The sequence below is a fragment of the Alligator mississippiensis genome, chromosome 5 (genome assembly GCF_030867095.1).
Source record: "Alligator mississippiensis isolate rAllMis1 chromosome 5, rAllMis1, whole genome shotgun sequence".
Classification (NCBI taxonomy): domain Eukaryota; kingdom Metazoa; phylum Chordata; order Crocodylia; family Alligatoridae; genus Alligator; species Alligator mississippiensis.
This window is the reverse complement of record NC_081828.1, coordinates 68316192-68335420: the sequence shown is the minus strand read 5'-3', so window position 1 is coordinate 68335420 and position 19229 is coordinate 68316192. Positions and strand designations below refer to the sequence as shown.

Here is a 19229-nt window from a genome sequence, read left to right as displayed (position 1 = left end):
ACACTTTTACTCTAGTATTGTGTTAATACCCAAACTGGAAGGGGATCTATTAGTACACACGTCTGGAATATTGCAGAATGAATTTGTAGGCTCCCAGCCTCTTTTGACAACCCTCACCTCACTGGATTATGGACTCAAAAGTTGGATCCTGTATCTTCTAAGGACTGTTCAGAGCTCCTGGGAAGGTTGGCTCTCCTTGCTGGTTCAATCATCAAGACAGAGACAAGCTCTCCATGGGGGTGGGATTCAGGGGTGTAGGTTGTAGCTGTGTTGGTCTAAGGACATAAGCAGACAAGGTTTTTTGGGTAAATCTGATATCTTTTATTAGACCAACTCAAATAGTTGGAAAAATTCTTCCTAGCAAGCTTTCAGACACAAACACCCTTTGTCAGGCTGAGGAAGCGTGATGCAAAGGGTGTTTGTGGCCGAAAGCTTAAGAAGAATTTTCCCAACTATTTGAGTTGGTCTAATAAAAGATATCGGATTAACTCAAACTCAAGTAGTTGGAAAAATTCTTCTTGGCAAGCTTTTGGGCACAAAGGCCCCTTGTCAGGCTGAGAAAGTGTGATGAAGGGTGTTTGCGCCCAAAAGCTTGCCAAGAAGAATTTTTCCAACTATTTGAATTGGTCTAATAAAAGATATCGGATTTACCCCACGAACCTCGTCTGCCATAGGGGGATTTACACTCGGTAGAAATTAATACATTAAATCTGGGTGAGCGACAGCTTGCTGAGCTGGGGTACTGCAGGGAAAGGCTTTAGAGGGATTGCCCGCTGGTTACAGGGATTGTAGCAGCAGCTGTAAAGTCAGCACATGCCCATCTAAAACCTTGAGAAGAGTTAAACAGGGAGTCCTGTAAAGCCGGTGTCTCTGGAGCCGGCCGTGCCTGGGGCAGGGGCCTGTTGCCAGCCCGGGGCAATTTGCAGGGCCGCGCGTCCTCCAAGCAGAGAGCACAGCAGCCTACCAAATGTAGCATTGGGAACCGCTGTTACCGAGCCACCTTGTCCACCGGCGATTCGAGCCCCGACCTCCCTCTTTTAATAGAGCCCCCTGCCCCTACAAACGCTCCCTTTCGCGCCCGCCCGCGCCACTCTCTTGCTCCCTATTCTCCGCGTCCCTTCCCGTCACGTCCCCGCCCTGCCAGAGCATTTTGGTTTCCGTCGCCGCCCGCGCCGCCTTTGGCTACTTTCAACCCTGCGGCGGCGCCGCCATTTTCTCAGCCGAGCGCGGGGCGGTGGACGCTCCCGGTACGTTACGTGACGTTGCGTTTCCCAGCAACCGCCCCCTGCATGCGGAGCGCCCCCGGGGCACGCTGCTGCCGCCGCGGTGCGGGTGCGTGGCCGCGGGCCGGGGCCCGGGTGGGGGCAGGACGGGGCTTGGGGGGAAGCCACGGGCCGCGGAGGCCGGAGCGCGGCTGGGCCGGCGTGGGCTGCTCATGCTGAAAGATGCAGCCTCCCTCCCCAGCCGTAGAGGATCACAGGGCTGGGAGGGAACTAAGCAGCATTGCCAGGTCTTAAATATCAAACGATTGCATTGGAACCTCGAAATCCTCGTATTTGTTGAAAAAAAACTATCGTACACGAGAAAATATGCAGATCAATATGCAAATAAGAATGCAAATTAGTCGTCTTATTTACTTTTTATTGCTCACTATAAGGGTCAGTGAGTGAGAACCGGGTCATCCAAGTTGAAGCATTTATTTTGAGGCAAGCAGTCATAAGAAATTGCTGACAACAAAATACTTACCTGGCAGGGGGAATGGCATGTATCTGGGTTTACAGAGGCAGATTTCCTTAAGTGTTCCTGGGGATAACTGCCCCTGCCGAGGTGTTGGGGCTTAGAGCCCGCTTTATGGAAACGGGAGGCGCCTCCCTAGCTTGCTTCTGCGGCCCTATGGCTGAGGGCAAGTGAAAATTGGGGGCATCCGAACCCCAAGCCTCTGGGCTTGGAGATGCAATGCAGGTAGGATGCCCACCAAAAGATGTTGGAAACATCTGGAGCCCCTGAGAATGTTTGCTGGTTGTAGGGCCATTTATGGTTCTGGACTGACTCATGAATTTGGATTTGATTTGGCTTGGAACACGAAAAATTTCTTGGAAAAAAAAAAGTTGGCTCAGATTGAGTGTCTTGGCCTCTTGTGGGGTAAGATCAAGTGGAGGCATCTGAATCCCAAGACCTCCGTGCTTGGGCCTGCATGTAGGAACCCTGCCAAATGATTTGGAAACATCTGAAGCGCCAGGTGGGGAGGTGGAATTTTGCCAGTAGTAGGGCCATATATGGTTCTTGAATGACTCACGGATATGGAATTGATTTGGCTTGGAACATCAAAAATTTTCCATCATAATAATATTAATATTTGGCCTTTTGGCTCAGATCAAGTGTAGACCAGATTGGCTTCTTGGCCTTGTGTGGGCTAAGATTAAGTGTGGGAGCAACTGAATCCTAAGACCTCTAGGGCTTGGGTCTGCATGTAGGATGCCTGCCAATGGATTTTGGAGTATCCAAGGTATAGTTCCAGAGTGAGAGCCTGGGATGGAAGATGCTGGCTGGTTGTAGGTCGTATATGGTGTTTAGAATGATTGAGTTCTGCCTGCTTAATTGATAGGATTTGGAACTGATTTGACCTAGAACATGAAATATATTAATAAAAAAAAAACTACCCAAAAGTTGTTTAAGACCCCCTGAGAGTGACTTGGGTTTTACAGATGCTGTATCAATTAACTGCCTCAAAAATTATTGTTCATTTTGAAGACTTCTACCATTATTGATTGTACATTGTACAATGGTTGAAATTATTGTACAAATACAATAATTATCGTATACCTGGCAACACAGGAACTGAAATGCAGTATCCATGAGGCCTAAGATATCCTAGCTGAAATCACTTGGTTTTCATCTGAAATGCTTTGGGGCTTACATGTAATTTTAGGACTTTTGGAAGAAAACATCATGTTTATAAACACGCTGTTTATGAAAAAATTGACCGACTTGAAAAGATTTTCAAGCTAAAGGACAGAATATTCTATCCATGTCATTGTGCTGTATAGCATTACTTACCACTGACAGCACACATCTGTTGTATATATTTCCTTAATAATTAATATGGCTTTAAAGGGATTTTATAGAGGAGGGATTGGTTTAAATGCCAGTAAAAAATTAATATTCAGGGGTTTTGTATCCAGTTCTGTTGCTGATTCACTGTGTGGTTGACCTTCACAATTTCACTTAAACTATTTGTGCAGACATTTTTCCGATCGTATAGAATTAGGGCAAACAGTCTTTTATCTGATGTCTGTATTGTAAGGTTTACTTAAACTGCTTTGAGGTGTGTAAGCATAAGGTTTTGCATATGCACTGGATTTTTTTTTACAGTAAGAGAATAATACATTGTAAATAAAATGTAGGTAGGCATACAAAAATATTAATTTAGAAAACATCAGTTTGCTTTGCATACAGGCATACAGACTGTCTGACTTTTGAAACAAAATGCCATAGCAAAAATTTTAAGAGATCATGAAGTGAGTGAAGTCAAGCGCTAGGTAACTAGAAAGTTCAGAGTATCAGAAATTTAGATAGTGCATGTAGACTCAAGTCTTGTTCAAGCACTAGATAACCAAAAAGTTCGGAATGCCAGAAATAAGGTAGCTCATTAGGTCTTGTTCCTTGTGGATAAGTAATACAAGACTGTCTATAACTGATTTTACACAATTTTTTTGCACACAATACTACATTAGTAAAAGTGACAATTTCCAGTGGCTTACAGCTTGTTCAGATTTGGTGGATTTTTACTACCTCTGTGGCCTCGAGGAGATGCTTGCCAAATTTCAAGTCTTTGCTGTAGAGCTTAGTGATGTTTGAGCTTCTTAAGAAATTATATTGATATTTAAGTAGATTATAAGCAAAACAACTCATTTTTCTGTACCCCAGTCTTGGAAGCAACTAAACTTTCCAAAAAAGTCAATTTGAGACAGACAATCAGAATGCAAAATTTCATTGCATTTGTTAAAACTTTGGCAAAGTTATAACCAATTGAAACAACGTCTACTAATGGAAATGTTAGGTAATGTTACACATTAGGTAAAATAATATATTGACTATAATTATTTTTTAACATGATCCTTATTTTTAAATATAGCTTTGCACGGTATTAGTGTTTTTAAAACCTGTAAGTTCGTATGTATTTTTGTATTCAACTAGCCAAATAGGGTGAATAAAATCTAGGCAAAGTGTTTTCACATAAATTATTTTGAGTTATACATTCTAATATTATAAAAGCCTAAGTCTGTTTGTCTGTCTGTTGTGCTTTATTTGCGCTCTGATTGGCTGACATACAGCCAATCAGAATGTGAACAAGTGTTCGAACAGGAGCTGGTGACAGTGGAGCGTTGCCATGATGGCAGAGACACAGGATGCGGGGGCAAGGCCTTGCCCGCCCTCCTCCCCTGCTCCCTGCAGGCGAGGACAGTGGAGCAGATGGAACAGGGGGAGCCCTTGCATGAGATGCTTACGGGGGAGAGGGTGGGATGGGCCCGGACCCCAAGCAGCAGGAGGGAAGGGGGAAGCAGGCTCGGATTGGGGGGATGGGGCATGGGGCTCCATCCCTGTCCACTTCCCCTCCCCCCCCCCGTCATTCTTGACGGGCAGTTGGCTAGCATGTAATATTCACAGAGACTACACAATTGACCAGTACTACTTTATTATTGTGCAAGAAAACCACCTTTTACCTATTAGTATATTTTTATTTACATAATTCAAAGTATGCTAGATGCCTTGTAAATGCACAAGTCATTGTTTTTGCTCTACAAAATGTATAATCTGAGGCTTCTGGCATCCAAAGGATAACAGGTAGAATTTGTTTGACTGAAGTCACATATTGAAAGTGAGGGGATGAGTGGTAGACCATCTATGTGGATTTATGTGGAAGATTGAGGCCTAAGATTGGCATAATACAGTTTTGAAGGCAAAATGGTGGCATTGTAAGGATTAAGAAAGGTATGATGAAGTTTATACAATATGTTTGGGGTGAGGTGTTGATTTGTGTAGTCATCGCAAAGATTATGGGCTACTTTTTCAGTTTTACACAAAAATTACTAATTGTCATTCTGTATGGGACATACACATATTAAGAAGGCTTAAATGGCAGTTTGTCAGGGAAAGGAATAAAGAGACAGGTGGGGGTAATGGGAAGAATGTGAAGGAATAGGTGGGTGGCCCCTAACAAATGGGGTGTGTGTACTGCAATCTAGAGATGTGATTGTAATTCACATAGCTATGCTAGCTGTGGTACTGGTAGCAGTCTAGCTGTGGCAGTGAAAGCTTTATCCCAAGCTGCATAAGCCTGCCTGGGGCCCTGGTAAATACTAGGGGTGCACCAATAAAGATTTTTTTGTCCAATACTGATGGCTGATTATTAACCAGCCATATCGGCCGATACTGATCCGATTGCCAATATGCATTCTGGCAGCTTGGAGACCAGCATCTGTCCGGTAACTCTGTAGGGGCGAATGGGGTGTGGTGGGGGCAGATTGCCTGCTCTACCCCACTGCCGCCTGTCTCACCCCGCCCCCAGCTGCCCTGAGTGCAGCCTCGGCCCAGCCCCACTCCAGAAAGAGGCTGGTGCAGCCCCCAAGCCTGCAGCAGGCAGCCTGCCCTCGCTCTGTGCACAAATATGGGGGGCACATACCCCCCCCATGCCTCCCCCGGGGGTGCGCACAGCGGTGGGAGCTGCCCACCTCTGTGTCCCTGGACAAGCCACCTGCACCCTGCCTTCCGGCCCAGCTGGGCAGTGCCTTACCCAGCTCCATTCCCTCCCTCCCTCACCATGGGGGCTTCGATTTACACCCCGCCGTGCCCCTTCCCCCACGGACTTATCAGCAGGAGGCTGCTCTCCAAGCTGCCAGCCTGCATTACTGGCTATACACATGCATGTGGCATTTTTCCATGACATTATGAGCCACATCGGCCAAAAATAGCCAATTGCCAGTAACATCAGTTTTTCTTTTATTGGTGCTGATACGATATGGACCAATATATCGGTGCACCTCTAGTAAATACTCAGCACCTGAAGCTTAGGTTGCTGCAGAAGTCCTGCTAGCCCAAAGCTAGCTTGAATACATCTTCTCTAGTTTTAGTTTTTGCATATTTGGATTACAGTTTAAATATACCCGTAGGGATAGAAGGATGGTAATAAGGATGAAGGTGCCAAATGAGGTGAGAAGTATCAGATTCCTAGTAGGCAATTTGGTCTGAATGTGATTAGGTAATGGGAATGCAGATAATAGGGTGTCATGTTGTTTGAAATAAGAATCAGTTCCATGTTCAAGGTGGAAAGTTTAGTAGTGTGTATGCAGATGACATCACAAGGTTATTGGACATAAATATTTTCAATTTTGGTGTTACAGAAAGGCAAAGAACCGTTAAGTGTATTGGTCTCTAAGGCTTTTAGTACTGCATTCTGAGTTAAAGCAACTGTTAACTAACACTTGGGTATATGGGATACGATGAGTCAGTGTCTTGCCATTTAGTTATTTTTCTTGGTTAAGCTATTACCGCTAAGACATAATGCACTTTTAAGAATTACAATTTTTTTCTTCACAGACTATAGAACAATGTTTGTGCCGAGGTCTCTTAAAGTCAAGAGGAATGCTGACGATGACAAAAGCTGTACTGCTAAGAAAAATAAGTCCTCATCTGGAGAGCCCTCCTTAGAGGAGGTTACAGACTTTAGTGATGTTAAGTCAGCTATTAAAGGAACTTCTGCTTCTGGACATCATGTATGTAAAACAGTAGAAGAATGCGCAAAGCCACATGTGTCTCCATATTCAGACTTTCACCTTGCTGATACATCTTTGGGAGGAGACAACCAAAATGCTGATGGAGACGGCTCTAATGTGGAAGAACCCATAAAATCTTTTAGCAAATCTCAGCGTTGGGCAGAACCTGGAGAACCCATATGTATTGTTTGTGGTCGGTATGGGGAATATATTTGTGATAAAACAGATGAAGATGTTTGTAGCTTGGAATGCAAAGCCAAAAACCTTTTGCACGTTAAGGAAAAAGAAGAATGGTTAAAATCTGATGGGGTTATGAAACCTGAATCTCAAAAAGAAACTTTGCTTGACATCCCTTATGTCTATAAAGAACATCCCTTTATTTTAAGTCTACAAGAGGACCAAATTGAGAACCTTAAATTGCAGTTAGGTATTGCTGTTCAGGGTCAAGGCGTTCCAAGACCTATTATAGAGTTTGAACACTCTGGTTTTCCTGAAATTTTAAACTATAATTTAAAGAATTCAGGCTATGAAGTTCCAACACCTATCCAGATGCAGATGATTCCTGTTGGACTATCGGGAAGGGATATTGTGGCCAGTGCAGACACAGGATCAGGAAAAACAGCAGCCTTCCTGCTTCCAGTTATTATTAAAGCTTTGGAAGAGGTAATGAAAGTTTAGGTATATCTTCAGAACAAATTGGCAAAGTATAATGACTCCAGAGCCCTCAACGTAATTTACAAACCAGCAATCTGTAGTGAAGCTCATTGGTTTATTTTGCATTTTAAAGGGTCTTTATATTTCTAATTAACATTTTCTAGTTTAGTGGACAGAAAATATAATTTGTTTACTGGCATTATCAGATACATAGTTTTCTTTTGATCTTAGAAGTAACTTTCTGAAAGTACATTTATGATATTTTTCCTATTTTTTCAACTTTCTGGGTACTTTGCAATTGCAGCTGATATCCCATCATTCATTGTTCAGTGCCATCATAAATGTGGGGGTGGTAAAGAGGTTTCTGGCATTCATTCAGCTTCACAGATTAATCTTTCTGGGATGTCTTAAAACAGTCATTAAGCAGCTAGGTGACTTCAGGGAATAAGATATTTTTAAACATTTGAAACACAGTTCTGTGCTTATTGCTTCCTACACCCTCACTGGTGGGAGGTGGTCAGTATGTGTACCTCAATATGCATTTCAGTAGTTTTCCTTTTTGCTTGAGTATTAATCCTGGGCATTAACATACAAGTTAAGTTAAAACAGACTAACAGACATTTATGTTACATATTGCAGATCTTGAAGTACTGGGTGATTTGTCATACAATTATATGCCTCAGCTCCAAGGTGCCATATGATATATTTTCAATGCAGATTATTCTTTGAACACTAATATTTTTATAGGTTTAAATTCACCTGTCTATAAGCAGATTTTTTGTTTTTCTTTAACATATGACGTACATATAGCCCAATGACTTTGCTTATGCCATCTGAAAAACTTTAGTTTACTTGTCACTGTGCTATTAGGATAGTAACTTTTGGCTATTATGGGTGAGAGTGGAATGGGTGCAGAATAGTGTGGCCTTACTTTTTCAAGTACTGCTGGCATTTCTGGGTTGGACAGTTCCTAATGCACCAGAATCTTACTAGAATTTTCCTTCAAATGGGAGAAGATACTGAGTGTCTTAACCATATGTTTGCACAAGTCTAGAAATTATTTTGGGGGCTGTAAAGGGGAAGAATTAAGCCTGGTAAGTCACTGACTATGCCAGTACAATGTATATCCCTCCCAACTGTCTTTTATTGTCATCAGAGGCGATCCCTCACAATTGAGGATTATCACTCTCATGAGTCAAGTAAAGGGTTGTAAATGAGTCCATTGATGGCTAAAAAGGCCAATTTTTAGAGCCACAGACTCTCTGGCAAATGCCACGGGTGGTGGTTAAAGGGAGGGTCGGATCATGGATTTTGCAGTCTTGTTTCCTTTTCTTCTGTTTCTGTTACTTCTCTGCCTCCAGGGAGAGATGGTTTTCCTCAGAGTAAGATGCAGCCTCTCTCACAAGGCATTGCCATGTAGCCCTGTCCCAGGCTATTTTTTCTCAAGTTGTGGTATCAATGCCACACTTCTTAATGTTTGCCTTGAGGGTGTCCTTGAAGGGTTTTCTCTGGCCTCTGCATGTCCTTTGTCCTTGGCTGAATGAGGAGTATAGCAGTTGTTTTGGTAACTGTGCATCAAGCATGTTCATGCAGTGCCTTGTCCACTGCAGCTGATGTTGAATAATCAATGCTTCCATACTGGTGTTAATATCGCTGAGACACTGGCATTTGTGCGACAGTTTTCTGTATGTGCACCAACAGCGCAGTCATTGGCGTACTGAAGCTCCACAATTGAAGCTGAAGTAACTTTGGTTTTGATATGGAGGTGGGAGATTGAAAAGGTTCCCATCCATCCTGTACTCTGTGCCATATGGCAGAGGGTCATGGATGAACATCTTTGATGACTGCAAGAAAGATAGAAAACAAAAGTGGTGCAATCATGCAGCCCTGCTTGACACAAGTTCCAATTGCAAAGGGCTCCGTAGTGGAGCAGCTATGTAAGGTGGAGACAGTCATGTAGTCAAGGAGTATTAAGATGGTGATAAATTTCCCTGGCCAGCCAAGCTTTGATTAGATTTCCCATAGAGCCTCATGGTTAACAGAATCAAAGACTTTGGTCAGATCAATAAAGGACATCTGTAGTTCCTTGTGTTCTTGTCATTTTTCCTGGATCTACCAGGCTTGAAAAATCATGTCCGTGGTGCCTCTCGGTGGTGTGAAGCTGCAGAGAGATGCAGGAAGGCTTTCCTCAGCAAGAGGGAGCAGTTGGTTCAGCAGAATTTGAGTGAGGCTCTTCCCAGTGATGGAGAGGAGGGCGATACCTTGATAGTTATCACAGACAGACTTATCTCCCTTTTTAAAAATAATGACAATATTGGCATTCCTTAGGTCAGCAGGAGTTTCCTTAGTGTTCCAGATTGTGTGTGGAGCTTGTTGGTCATAATTTCCCCACCAGCTTTGAAGATCTTTTGTTTTTGTCTTCTGTTTTATCACCTGGTGGATTCTTCAGAGGTTGGTGGACTGGCAAGTGCTTCCCTTACTAGATGCTATGGGATAGTTTTCATCATTGACTTTCAATCTGGGAGCTTTCGGTAGTGCGCCTTTCAGCAGTTTTTTATGGACTCATTGTCTTTGAGGTGTGTACTGCTTTCTTCAGTTTGAAGTGAGGTGAGTCTGCTAGAGCTTTGTCTGTACATAGCCTTGATTGCCTTTTTAAGCTCTGCATGTCATGATTGTCAGTACACTGTAGGATTTATTTCACCTTTTTTTCCCACCATTTTTTAATTTTATTTCTTGAATCATCCTTAGGGCTTCAGCTTTAAGCTGTCAAAAAATTCCCTGCTTCTGACTGGGCGTAGGATGATTTTGCCTGTCACAGAAAGCTATTCTCTTCAGGTTGAGAAGGGCTTTGAACTCAGCATTGTTTTCATCAAACTAGTCCTGACGGCATTGGATGATAAAGCCAATTGATTCCGTGTAAGCCTCATGCATAGTCTCTTTTAGAGCTTGCCAAACTTCCTTAACACAAGCGTTATCATTTTCAGTCCTAAGATTGGTGAGTTTCTTTCTAAGATTTGTTTGGAAGGCTTTGTGGTGTCTACATATCTGAAGATGTTTGATGTTGTACTCTCTTTGGACTGATTTGGGTTGCTTTTGATGTTTAAATGCAACCCTAGTGGACATGATTCATCTCACTAAGCAATGTTCTGTCTAGCAGTCATTGTCTCCTCTCATAACATGTGATATGAACATTTTTTATATCACGTGTTCTTTTGGTGACTTAGTTGAGGAGATGCCATCTTTTTGAGCTGGGGTGTTGCCGTGTTGTTTTGTATCTGTCACATTGTCTGAAGATAGTGTTAGTAGTGACAAGGTCACGCTTTGCACATTTACTGACTAAGAGGATGCCTTTGTAATGAGCCTTTTCCACTTCTTCCTTATCAATGGTTCTCTTCCACATGCTAAAGTCTTGGCCAATTCTCATGTTGAAATCTCCAAGGAGGATGATCTTATTCTCTTTTTGGATGATAGTCAGGATTTCATCAAGGTTAGTGTAAAACTGTTCTTTCTGTTCTTCCTCAGCATTGAGCATTGTGGCACATGCAAGGATGATAATAACAAATGAATTGTTGGTCAGTTGAAGGTGGAGAATCATAAGCCAAATTCCCTGTTAATACCATCAGGGAATTTGGTCATTCAGCTAACAATCTGGTTCTTAATGGTGAAACCAGTGTTGTGTATTCACCTGTTGCTTGCAAGTTTCCCTTTGCAGAAGAACATATAGCCACCCCATCTTCCCTCAGATGGCCTTCATCTGGACGTCTGGTTTTGCTGAGAGTAATGATATTGATGCTGTATCATGAGAGTTCTTGGACGACAGCAACTGTTCTGTGTCCAGGTCTGTCACTGCTTGGGTTGTCTAGTAGAATTCGTACATTCCAGGATGCAAAGGACTTTTTTGTATTTTGACTGCAATTTGAGTGATTCCCCTGGAAGTGGCTATCCAGGTGGGTAAGATAAAGTGGGACCACCTATGTTTGGGGCACCTTTTCTAGCCCCCTCCCCATGTGGGGTGAGCAGAGGGGATCCTAAAAAGGACTGCTGAGTCATGATCACAGCTGCAAAATCACCCTCCTGTCCCATTTCAAGGGTGAATCAACCAACATGCGACTGCTGCATGTATATGGATCTATAACTAGGGACACCCAGCAATCCTTTCATCTGTCCCTGTCGCCACTCGTCCATCACTGCAGGACTTTGTAGAGGTTATGGGTATTAGTAATTGGTTATTGTGGTAGATGATGGATCCAGTGGGAGAAGCTTGCATGTGATTTGCTTACTGCACATTGGCAACCACACGGATCTTGATGGTGGAGAAACCTGTGTCCAATGGTATGGAGATCCAAGACTGGGGTTACATTTCCACTGCAGCCTTCATCTGCCTCACAGCCATTGAGAAGTATGCCCTTTTCATCCACCTGCTCCACTGCTGAGGTTTTTGTTGTGTTGGACTGCTCTTCCCTCCCCATGGACTGCCACCTTGACAGGGTGCAGAGGCTTGCATGCATTGATGACCCTAAGAGCAACACTGGCGGGAGTTTTGTACTCCTAGTAGGATCACCCATGGTGGTAAGGTCAAAGGTGAGGTATCAGATGAAGAGCAACCTTTTATAGTCATATTGCAACACACTCTATGGCTATTGTAGCCCTGAAGCTTTAGGAGTAGCCATGGAATGGCTATTGTTTTGGCCTGAGACTCTTGAGGGTAAAGCAAAGAGGTGATGACAGTATAAGTTTACATGGATTAATAAAGCCCCCTGTTTTTTTTTTTAATGGTAAGCAATATTTTGAATAAACATGATAGTCTAGCAAGTAAAATAGATTTTTCTTTTTGGAAATAGTCTGCTCCTGGTAATGTTGGGGAAAACAAGCTAGATAAATATTATTTTTAGAATTAGACAATTGTAGACGTTCTTATTTTACAGCTGTATTATTTATACTGTAAAAAAAATGAAATTACAGTTCAGCATGTTGTCGTACTTGTGCAAATAGTAATCAAGATAATTCTGTTTGGTTAATTCCTGGTTCTGTTATCTGCTAATGCTGGAGAAAAATAATGATACATCTAAGAGTGTTGTTTTCTAGTGTTAATTCCTGGGCTGCCATCTTTCTTTAGTATATACTTCAAAATTAAGGAAAGCAATTATAGGGCGATCTGAATTAGAAGAATGTGAAAGTGAAAACTTTAAATGGTAAAAATAAAAATAAAGTTAAACCGCATAGGTGACGCAATCTTTTTTGATGTTTTATTAAAGTGTAAATTCTGGGACTTATTTTCACTGACATTAAGGGCTTGCTATACCATTTGGGCAGTGTAAAGTAGTTCTGAACTGAGCAAAAATTGCTTTATACCAGGGTGGGCAAAATGTGGCCTGCAGGCTGGATGCAGCCCACCAAACCATTCTATCTAGCCTGTGGGGCCCCTAAAAAAATTAGAAAATTAATATTAATCTGCCCTGGGCTGCTTGTCATGCAGCCCTCAATGGCTTGCCAAAACTCAGTAAGCAGTCCTGCGCCCAAAATAATTTCCCGCCCCTGCTTTATACTGATGGTCAGACAGGTTAAATTGGACTTAGTGAATGAGAATTATATCTCTTTTAGATTAATATTGGGGTTGTTTTGTTTTCTTTTAGCTAGTTTGCTTTAGGCTGTATTCAGCAACGTACTGAAGGACATGCATAACTAAGCATCTAAGCTGTACCACTGAAGTCAGTGGGCCTCTTTACAAAGGCTTTGGGGTGGTGGTGGGGCACTTTAATTAGAGTGGCTCTTGGGAGCTGCTCTAATAAAAAGCCTGCAGCGTTTTGTGTATTCAGTGTCTCATGCTTCAAAATTGCGGTGGAGGGTGCTTTAATTAAAGCTCGTTTGACATCCTTTAGTTAAAGTGACCCCACCATCATTTTGAAGCATGAGGGTGCTGAATATATGTGATGCTGAGGCTGCTGGAGTGTTTAACTGAGTCTGTTCCAACGCGTTGGACATGTGTATAGGCACCAAAAAAGACTATTCACATGCCTTAAAGTAATTAATGTTCTTCTAATAGGGGCCTCAGGTGTCCACTTCCCTCCACTGACATTACTGATCCTGTTGTACAATTTTCAGTTTCAAAACACCTTACAAAGTAATACTTATGTCAGGAAGGGAGATATGTTTGATTATTTTCATTTTAACCAAAGAGGAAACTGAGGTGAAAGGTTAAATAATTTGCCCAGAGGTACAGAGGGATGTAAGTGTTAGGGATGAGAAAATTCAAGTCACATGCTTAGATAATACTTCTTTTCTTTTTTTGTTTTACATTTTTAAGCCGGAAGCATGAACCTTTTTATTGCTTTTGCAGTACATAATTCAATGTATTACTGAATACTCAGTGATAGTTGCCCACAGCTGAAAAAGTCCACGTTTTAAGACCCATTATCAATTGCTGTCCACTGGTATAAGCTGTTCCACATATTCTATAACTTCTTGATAAATTAAAACAACACTGTGACAGTGCAAGCACAGTTACATTTAGTTTTGTTTTTAGAGGCTGTATGTTTTGGGGATAGATTTCTTCACTAGGTAGAATTACAGCTGCAACCCCTGACTCTTTATTCTGTGTCTGTGAAATAATGTTGTCACTAGCTATATAATTATATTCGCTATAAGGAGATTTGTGTTGAGAGATTTTTGCCTAAGAAAGAAATAATTCTATCTTGGACAGAAGCATTCTTTGCCTTTTAGATTAAAACACCATCTGCACTTATTCTGACACCTACAAGAGAGCTAGCAATTCAGATAGAGAAACAAACCAAGGAGCTGATGACAGGTCTGCCAAACATGAGGACAGTTCTCTTGGTTGGAGGTTTACCGTTACCGCCCCAGCTTCATCGCCTTAAACAAAGTGTTAAGGTAAGAACTGTTATATGAAGGAGTCTTGTGAAGAATGCTCTTTTTAAGTTGTGCACAGAATGTGAAAACTATCTAAAGACTCAATGTTTGACTTAAATGAGAAGTGCATATTTTACACAGTGAATCTAATCTCTTACAAGTAAAGATTAGCTCTTGAGTATTCATAGAATATTAAATTCTTTATAAATGAAAATAATTTTATGTACCTGTTTTGAGTGTTACACATCGGGGAAACAAGCTTTTGAAATCTGTAAATATATTTATATATTTTGCAGCTTTCAAAGACTAACATTTTCCATTTTCTTAAATGAAGAAATATAATTTACAACAGAAAGCACATTAGTTCCTTGACTGAAGGATATGCTCTTTTTCTGGCACAGCACGCAGGCATTCATAAATTCTGTTAGAAGACTAAAGATTTAATTAACTTTCAGATATACACAATTTTGGAGAATCATGTACTTGAAACTCTGGAGTTTCAGTTCTTTTTTGTCTTGACACTTGAATTAAACAAATGTATACTTCACTGACTTGCCCATAATAGTCATTTGTCCCTGATAATAATGGCTTACATCTTGAATTTCTATCCTCAAATGCTTGTGTATGTTAATGTAAAATATGGTAGTATATTTTCAAAGATGTCATATAAATTGCACACAATTTTTAACTGATGTTAACTTAATTTTTCTAATGTTATGTTGCTTTCTTCATTTAGGTTATAATAGCAACACCTGGAAGACTCTTAGATATTTTAAAACAAAGCTGTGTTCAGCTCCATGATATAAAAATCGTAGTTGTCGATGAAGTAAGTTTAGATGCATTTAAATACTGAAATTGGAAGCAAATGTTATCAAAATGTCATGAGAAGTGGCAATTATTAAAGCACTCTTAGTAGTACAGTTATATAGTAGCACTTAAAAAATACAGGCCCTGATAAAGTAAAGTACTTAAGCAAGTGCTTAACTTAAATATGTGTAGATCCACTGACTTCATATGACTGTGCCATGTGCTTGACGTTTAGCATGTAGTTTAGTGATTTTCTGGATCGTGGACATAATACCTTTATAAGCAGTTTCAGTGGGGGTGCTTGATTAAATCCATTAAATATTCAAAGTATTTATTTCCAAAAGTACTTTATACTTCTCAGTATTAAAAAGTAAATGTATTATGTAAGAGATACCTGACTGACACACACTGAAGGCTGTGGTCAGTTTCTGTCACTGATTGCTGGAGCAAAGGCTGTGCCATGGTGCCACATCAGCATGAACAGGTCCAGTGATTGTCTGTGTCTCTTCTTGGCTGTCTTCTGACTCCCCAGAAAGAGAGCTTATATTAGTGAGATGACAGGGTCAACACACTAATTGTTTTCTGGCGATTAAGGGTGCTCTTTGTTTACTTAAAGATTTTTAGGAACAATCATGCTGTCATAAATTAATATCTTTATTTAGGCTGATACCATGTTAAAGATGGGTTTCCAGCAGCAGGTGCTGGATATTTTGGAAAACACCTCCACTGATCGCCAGACCATACTGGTTTCGGCCACAATTCCAGTAGGTATTGAACAGTTGGCAAATCAGCTTCTTCAGCATCCTGTGAGAATAACTATTGGAGAAAAGAACCTGCCATGTGCCAATGTTCGACAGATTATCTTGTGGGTAGAAGAACCATCTAAGAAGAAAAAACTATTTGAAATACTAAATGTAAGTATAGAATTTGGATTTTGTAAATATTACTTTGTAAATTATTATTATTGTTCTTGTTGTGTATAACAATTTATATGGTTTTAAGTTAAGTCTTGCCTATTTAATTCAAGTGGATGTTTGTGAATGACAGAGGAGGGGGATGGCATACAGCAGGTCCCACTGAGTGTAGAAATGTTTCTTTTATGGTGCCTATTAAAACAAAAAGGCAGGAGTACTTTGTCATTTTAAATGCCATTTGAAAGATTGTAGAGGATCCTTAACTTACTTCTTTTGGCCACAGTTTAATGAAACTTTTCCAAAAAATCCAAGAAAAATCCCTGTGGACCGTAATCCTTTCACTATTTCAGGCTTTTCTTACAAGGGAACCGTAGAACCGTTTCATTTTTTTTTTTAATGTCACAAATACTTTTGTATTTAAAATACAATTTATTTAATTATTAAAATATTGCCTATGAATTTACAAACAGTTGTTCCTGTGTGTATCTTGACACACACGTCCACAGGATTATGGCATAAGTCTTGTTTTTTCTTACTTGGAATTTAGAAATCCTTTTTATGTAAATATACTGCTTTATGTAAATATGCTTCTTTCAATATAATGGATCAAATATTAGAGAGTGAATGAATAACTAGAAATTAATAGTTGCTGTTGACCAGTAACAAACTGTGATTTAAAGTAGTTTTATTAAATCTACTCTAATTTTATAGGATCAGAAACTCTTCAAGCCTCCTGTGTTGGTATTTGTAGACTGCAAGTTAGGAGCAGATCTGCTGAGTGATGCTGTTCATAAAATCACAGGGTTGCAGTCCATATCCATACATTCGGATAAGTCCCAAACCGAAAGAACTACTATACTGCAGGTTTGAACCAAGTCAGAAAGCTCTGTGTAACTATAAAATATTCTACTTTATTTTAAAAAAGATGATCAATTTGAGTTAGTAGATCATGTTAAGATGACTACTTTACTATCTTATAGTAAAGCTTCAGACTACACAAAATTTGGTGTTTGGAATTGTGTTTTAAACTACAGACAATTTTTTTTTCTTCAGGATGCTGTTTATTAGGGAGAAATAGGATCTAATTCTGCCTTTTACTGCTGTGCTTTCACAGTGACTGATAGAGCATTTGGAGAACTGAAACAAAAGCACAGATTGCAATGGCAGTAAAATTGATTCGTTTGTTAATGTATTCTTGAATATTTATTGCTTGGTTTGAGAATGTAAATGTTATCTTCATTATGATTGTCTTTATTCTTTGCTCTTAACATCTTTTCAAGCAGCTTTCAGTGAATCTCTGAATTGTAGTTCTGTATACCCTTATGAAATACAGAACAAAGAAGGGCAGGGGCAGACAGTGGTTTACTTTTGGGAGGGGATGTGCTTTATTGGAGCTTAGCTTCAAGTGTGGGCCATTTCCAATCTGGCCAGCACCATTGTAGCCAGTCAGTGCTCCTCTGTTCAGTGCTGCCACTGCCACCAATCATTTCTCCTTGTTGCCATGCAGGCTTATTTTGCTGGGATCATTTGACCCCAGCAGACTTCTTGCCCCTGGGGCAGGGGGCTGGATCTGATGATCTTGTGAGGTCCCTTCCAGCCCTAATGTCTATGAAAATCCCTCATGTCAGAGCCCACCGACTGCTGAAATTCCCCAGGCTGCCGACCCCAGTAGGGCACCATTTTTCTTCAGCAACTGAATAATCTTGTTGGGCAAGTTATAATGCTGTATCCTGTACCTCCAGAGGATAAATGTAATTCCGGTCTTTTTTTATCAGGGATTATTTCAAGCGAAGTATGAAGTTGTAGTAAGCACTGGAGTCCTTGGAAGAGGGCTTGATCTTGTCAATGTCAAACTGGTAGTAAATTTTGATATGCCCTCAAGTATGGATGAATATGTGCATCAGGTAAATATATATGTGTCTTAAGTATTGTGCAAGTCACTTTTTAAAGAATAGTACAACCATGAGTATTTGGTTTAACCAGGTTTAGGTCTTATTAATGCATCCCAGTGGATTCTTACATTGTTGGTGTGCTAGCTCTACATATATTGAGTTTTGGCTTAGCCATTTATGCAGCTGATGCAATTGTCTGACCAATATTATAAGTAAGGCAAATTTTTCCCATTTAGAAGGAGACATTAATATTGCTAACTTAAAATACATATTACTTTTCATTTTCAGGTTGGAAGAGCAGGGAGATTGGGTCACAATGGAACAGCGATTACTTTTATAAATAACAACAGTAAGAAGCTTTTCTGGGATGTTGTGAAGAGAGTAAAACCAACTGGAACCATTCTTCCTCCACAGTTGCTAAATTCCCCTTATCTTCATGACCAAAAGAGAAGAGAACAACAGAGAATTAAACAGTTACAGAACAGTGTTGTAACAGGTGATAATCTTATGGACATTATTAGGAAACATGACAAAAGTAATCCCCAGAAGTGATTAATGTGACTATTTATTACTAAAAATTAATTTTGTGTAATTATAATTAAAGTTCTGTATTTCAGTAAAAAATTAAATGTTTATTTACATGATGGTTGGTACATATTTTTACAATTTTTTAATGTGGAAAAATATCTGATTTTTATTTATACCTGCAAAATACATTGGTTTATTTAGAATTAAAGTAGTGTCCGCTTTAAAAGGACATTCTGAATTAAAAATCACATTTATGGCTGAACTTCCCTTGGTGCCTGGTGTTACAAGTAAAATTATTATAATTGACTATTGAAAAAAATAACATTTCTGTTTATTTCCTTGGGGGCTACCAGTTTCTGTAATTTATTAACTTCTGCATATATCACACTTGATCTCAGCTGGATTTAAGCTGGTGATCTAGATTCTGAGCCTTTTATACATTTATATAAATGCCTAATTTTAAGCATAAGCTTACCTGGCCAGATCCTACCTTGTATAAATCATCACCATTCAATTTGAGATGGTGAACAATGACTGTTCATGTAATTAAGAATGTAGCACGGGTAGGCAGTTATTTTGGGCAGAGGGCCGCTCACAGAGTTTTGGCAAGCCATTGAGGGCTGCATGGGTAGCCCCACCCCTAGATGGGTACCCTGCCCCTGGTCACCATCTTGGGACTGGCAGTTCCACCCCCTAAGCTGTGAACTTTGCCACCAGAAGTCCCTCCCCTTGCCCCCTGGAAGTACTCCTTTCAGCAAGGGGGCTTTCCATCTTGCAACCAGAAAAATACCAAA

The 19229-nt window shown here is 40.5% G+C and overlaps 1 protein-coding gene across 4 annotated transcripts; it reads left to right on the top strand.

The window, feature by feature from the left end:
• Window positions 1–1157: 1157 nt before the first annotated feature.
• DDX59 (DEAD-box helicase 59) lies at window positions 1158–18697 on the top strand. Of its 4 annotated transcripts, none has more exons than XM_014602933.3 (8): window positions 1158–1247; window positions 6598–7436; window positions 14148–14315; window positions 15031–15120; window positions 15764–16015; window positions 16727–16879; window positions 17791–17919; window positions 18196–18697. In XM_014602933.3, the coding sequence occupies exons 2-8, from the start codon at window positions 6609–6611 to the stop codon at window positions 18457–18459; spliced, it is 1884 nt and encodes a 627-aa protein (XP_014458419.1). In that variant the 5' UTR covers window positions 1158–1247; window positions 6598–6608; the 3' UTR covers window positions 18460–18697. The 4 variants fall into 4 exon arrangements, with proteins under 4 accessions (XP_014458419.1, XP_014458418.1, XP_019346745.1 ...); XM_014602932.2 differs by lacking the exon at window positions 1158–1247 and adding an exon at window positions 1250–1332; XM_019491200.2 differs by lacking the exons at window positions 1158–1247; window positions 15031–15120 and adding an exon at window positions 1250–1332.
• Window positions 18698–19229: the final 532 nt, after the last annotated feature.

What these genes read in the sequence shown, in the direction of transcription:
- DDX59 (XM_014602932.2), top strand. Translation starts at nt 1,290, where the DNA reads ATGCGGAGCGCCCCCGGGGCACGCTGCTGCCGCCGCGGTGCGG. An exon ending in TTATTAAAGCTTTGGAAGAG is followed by an intron (nt 7,437 to 14,147) that starts GTAATGAAAGTT and finishes TTTGCCTTTTAG; the next exon opens with ATTAAAACACCATCTGCACT. An exon ending in AAATCGTAGTTGTCGATGAA is followed by an intron (nt 15,121 to 15,763) that starts GTAAGTTTAGAT and finishes ATCTTTATTTAG; the next exon opens with GCTGATACCATGTTAAAGAT.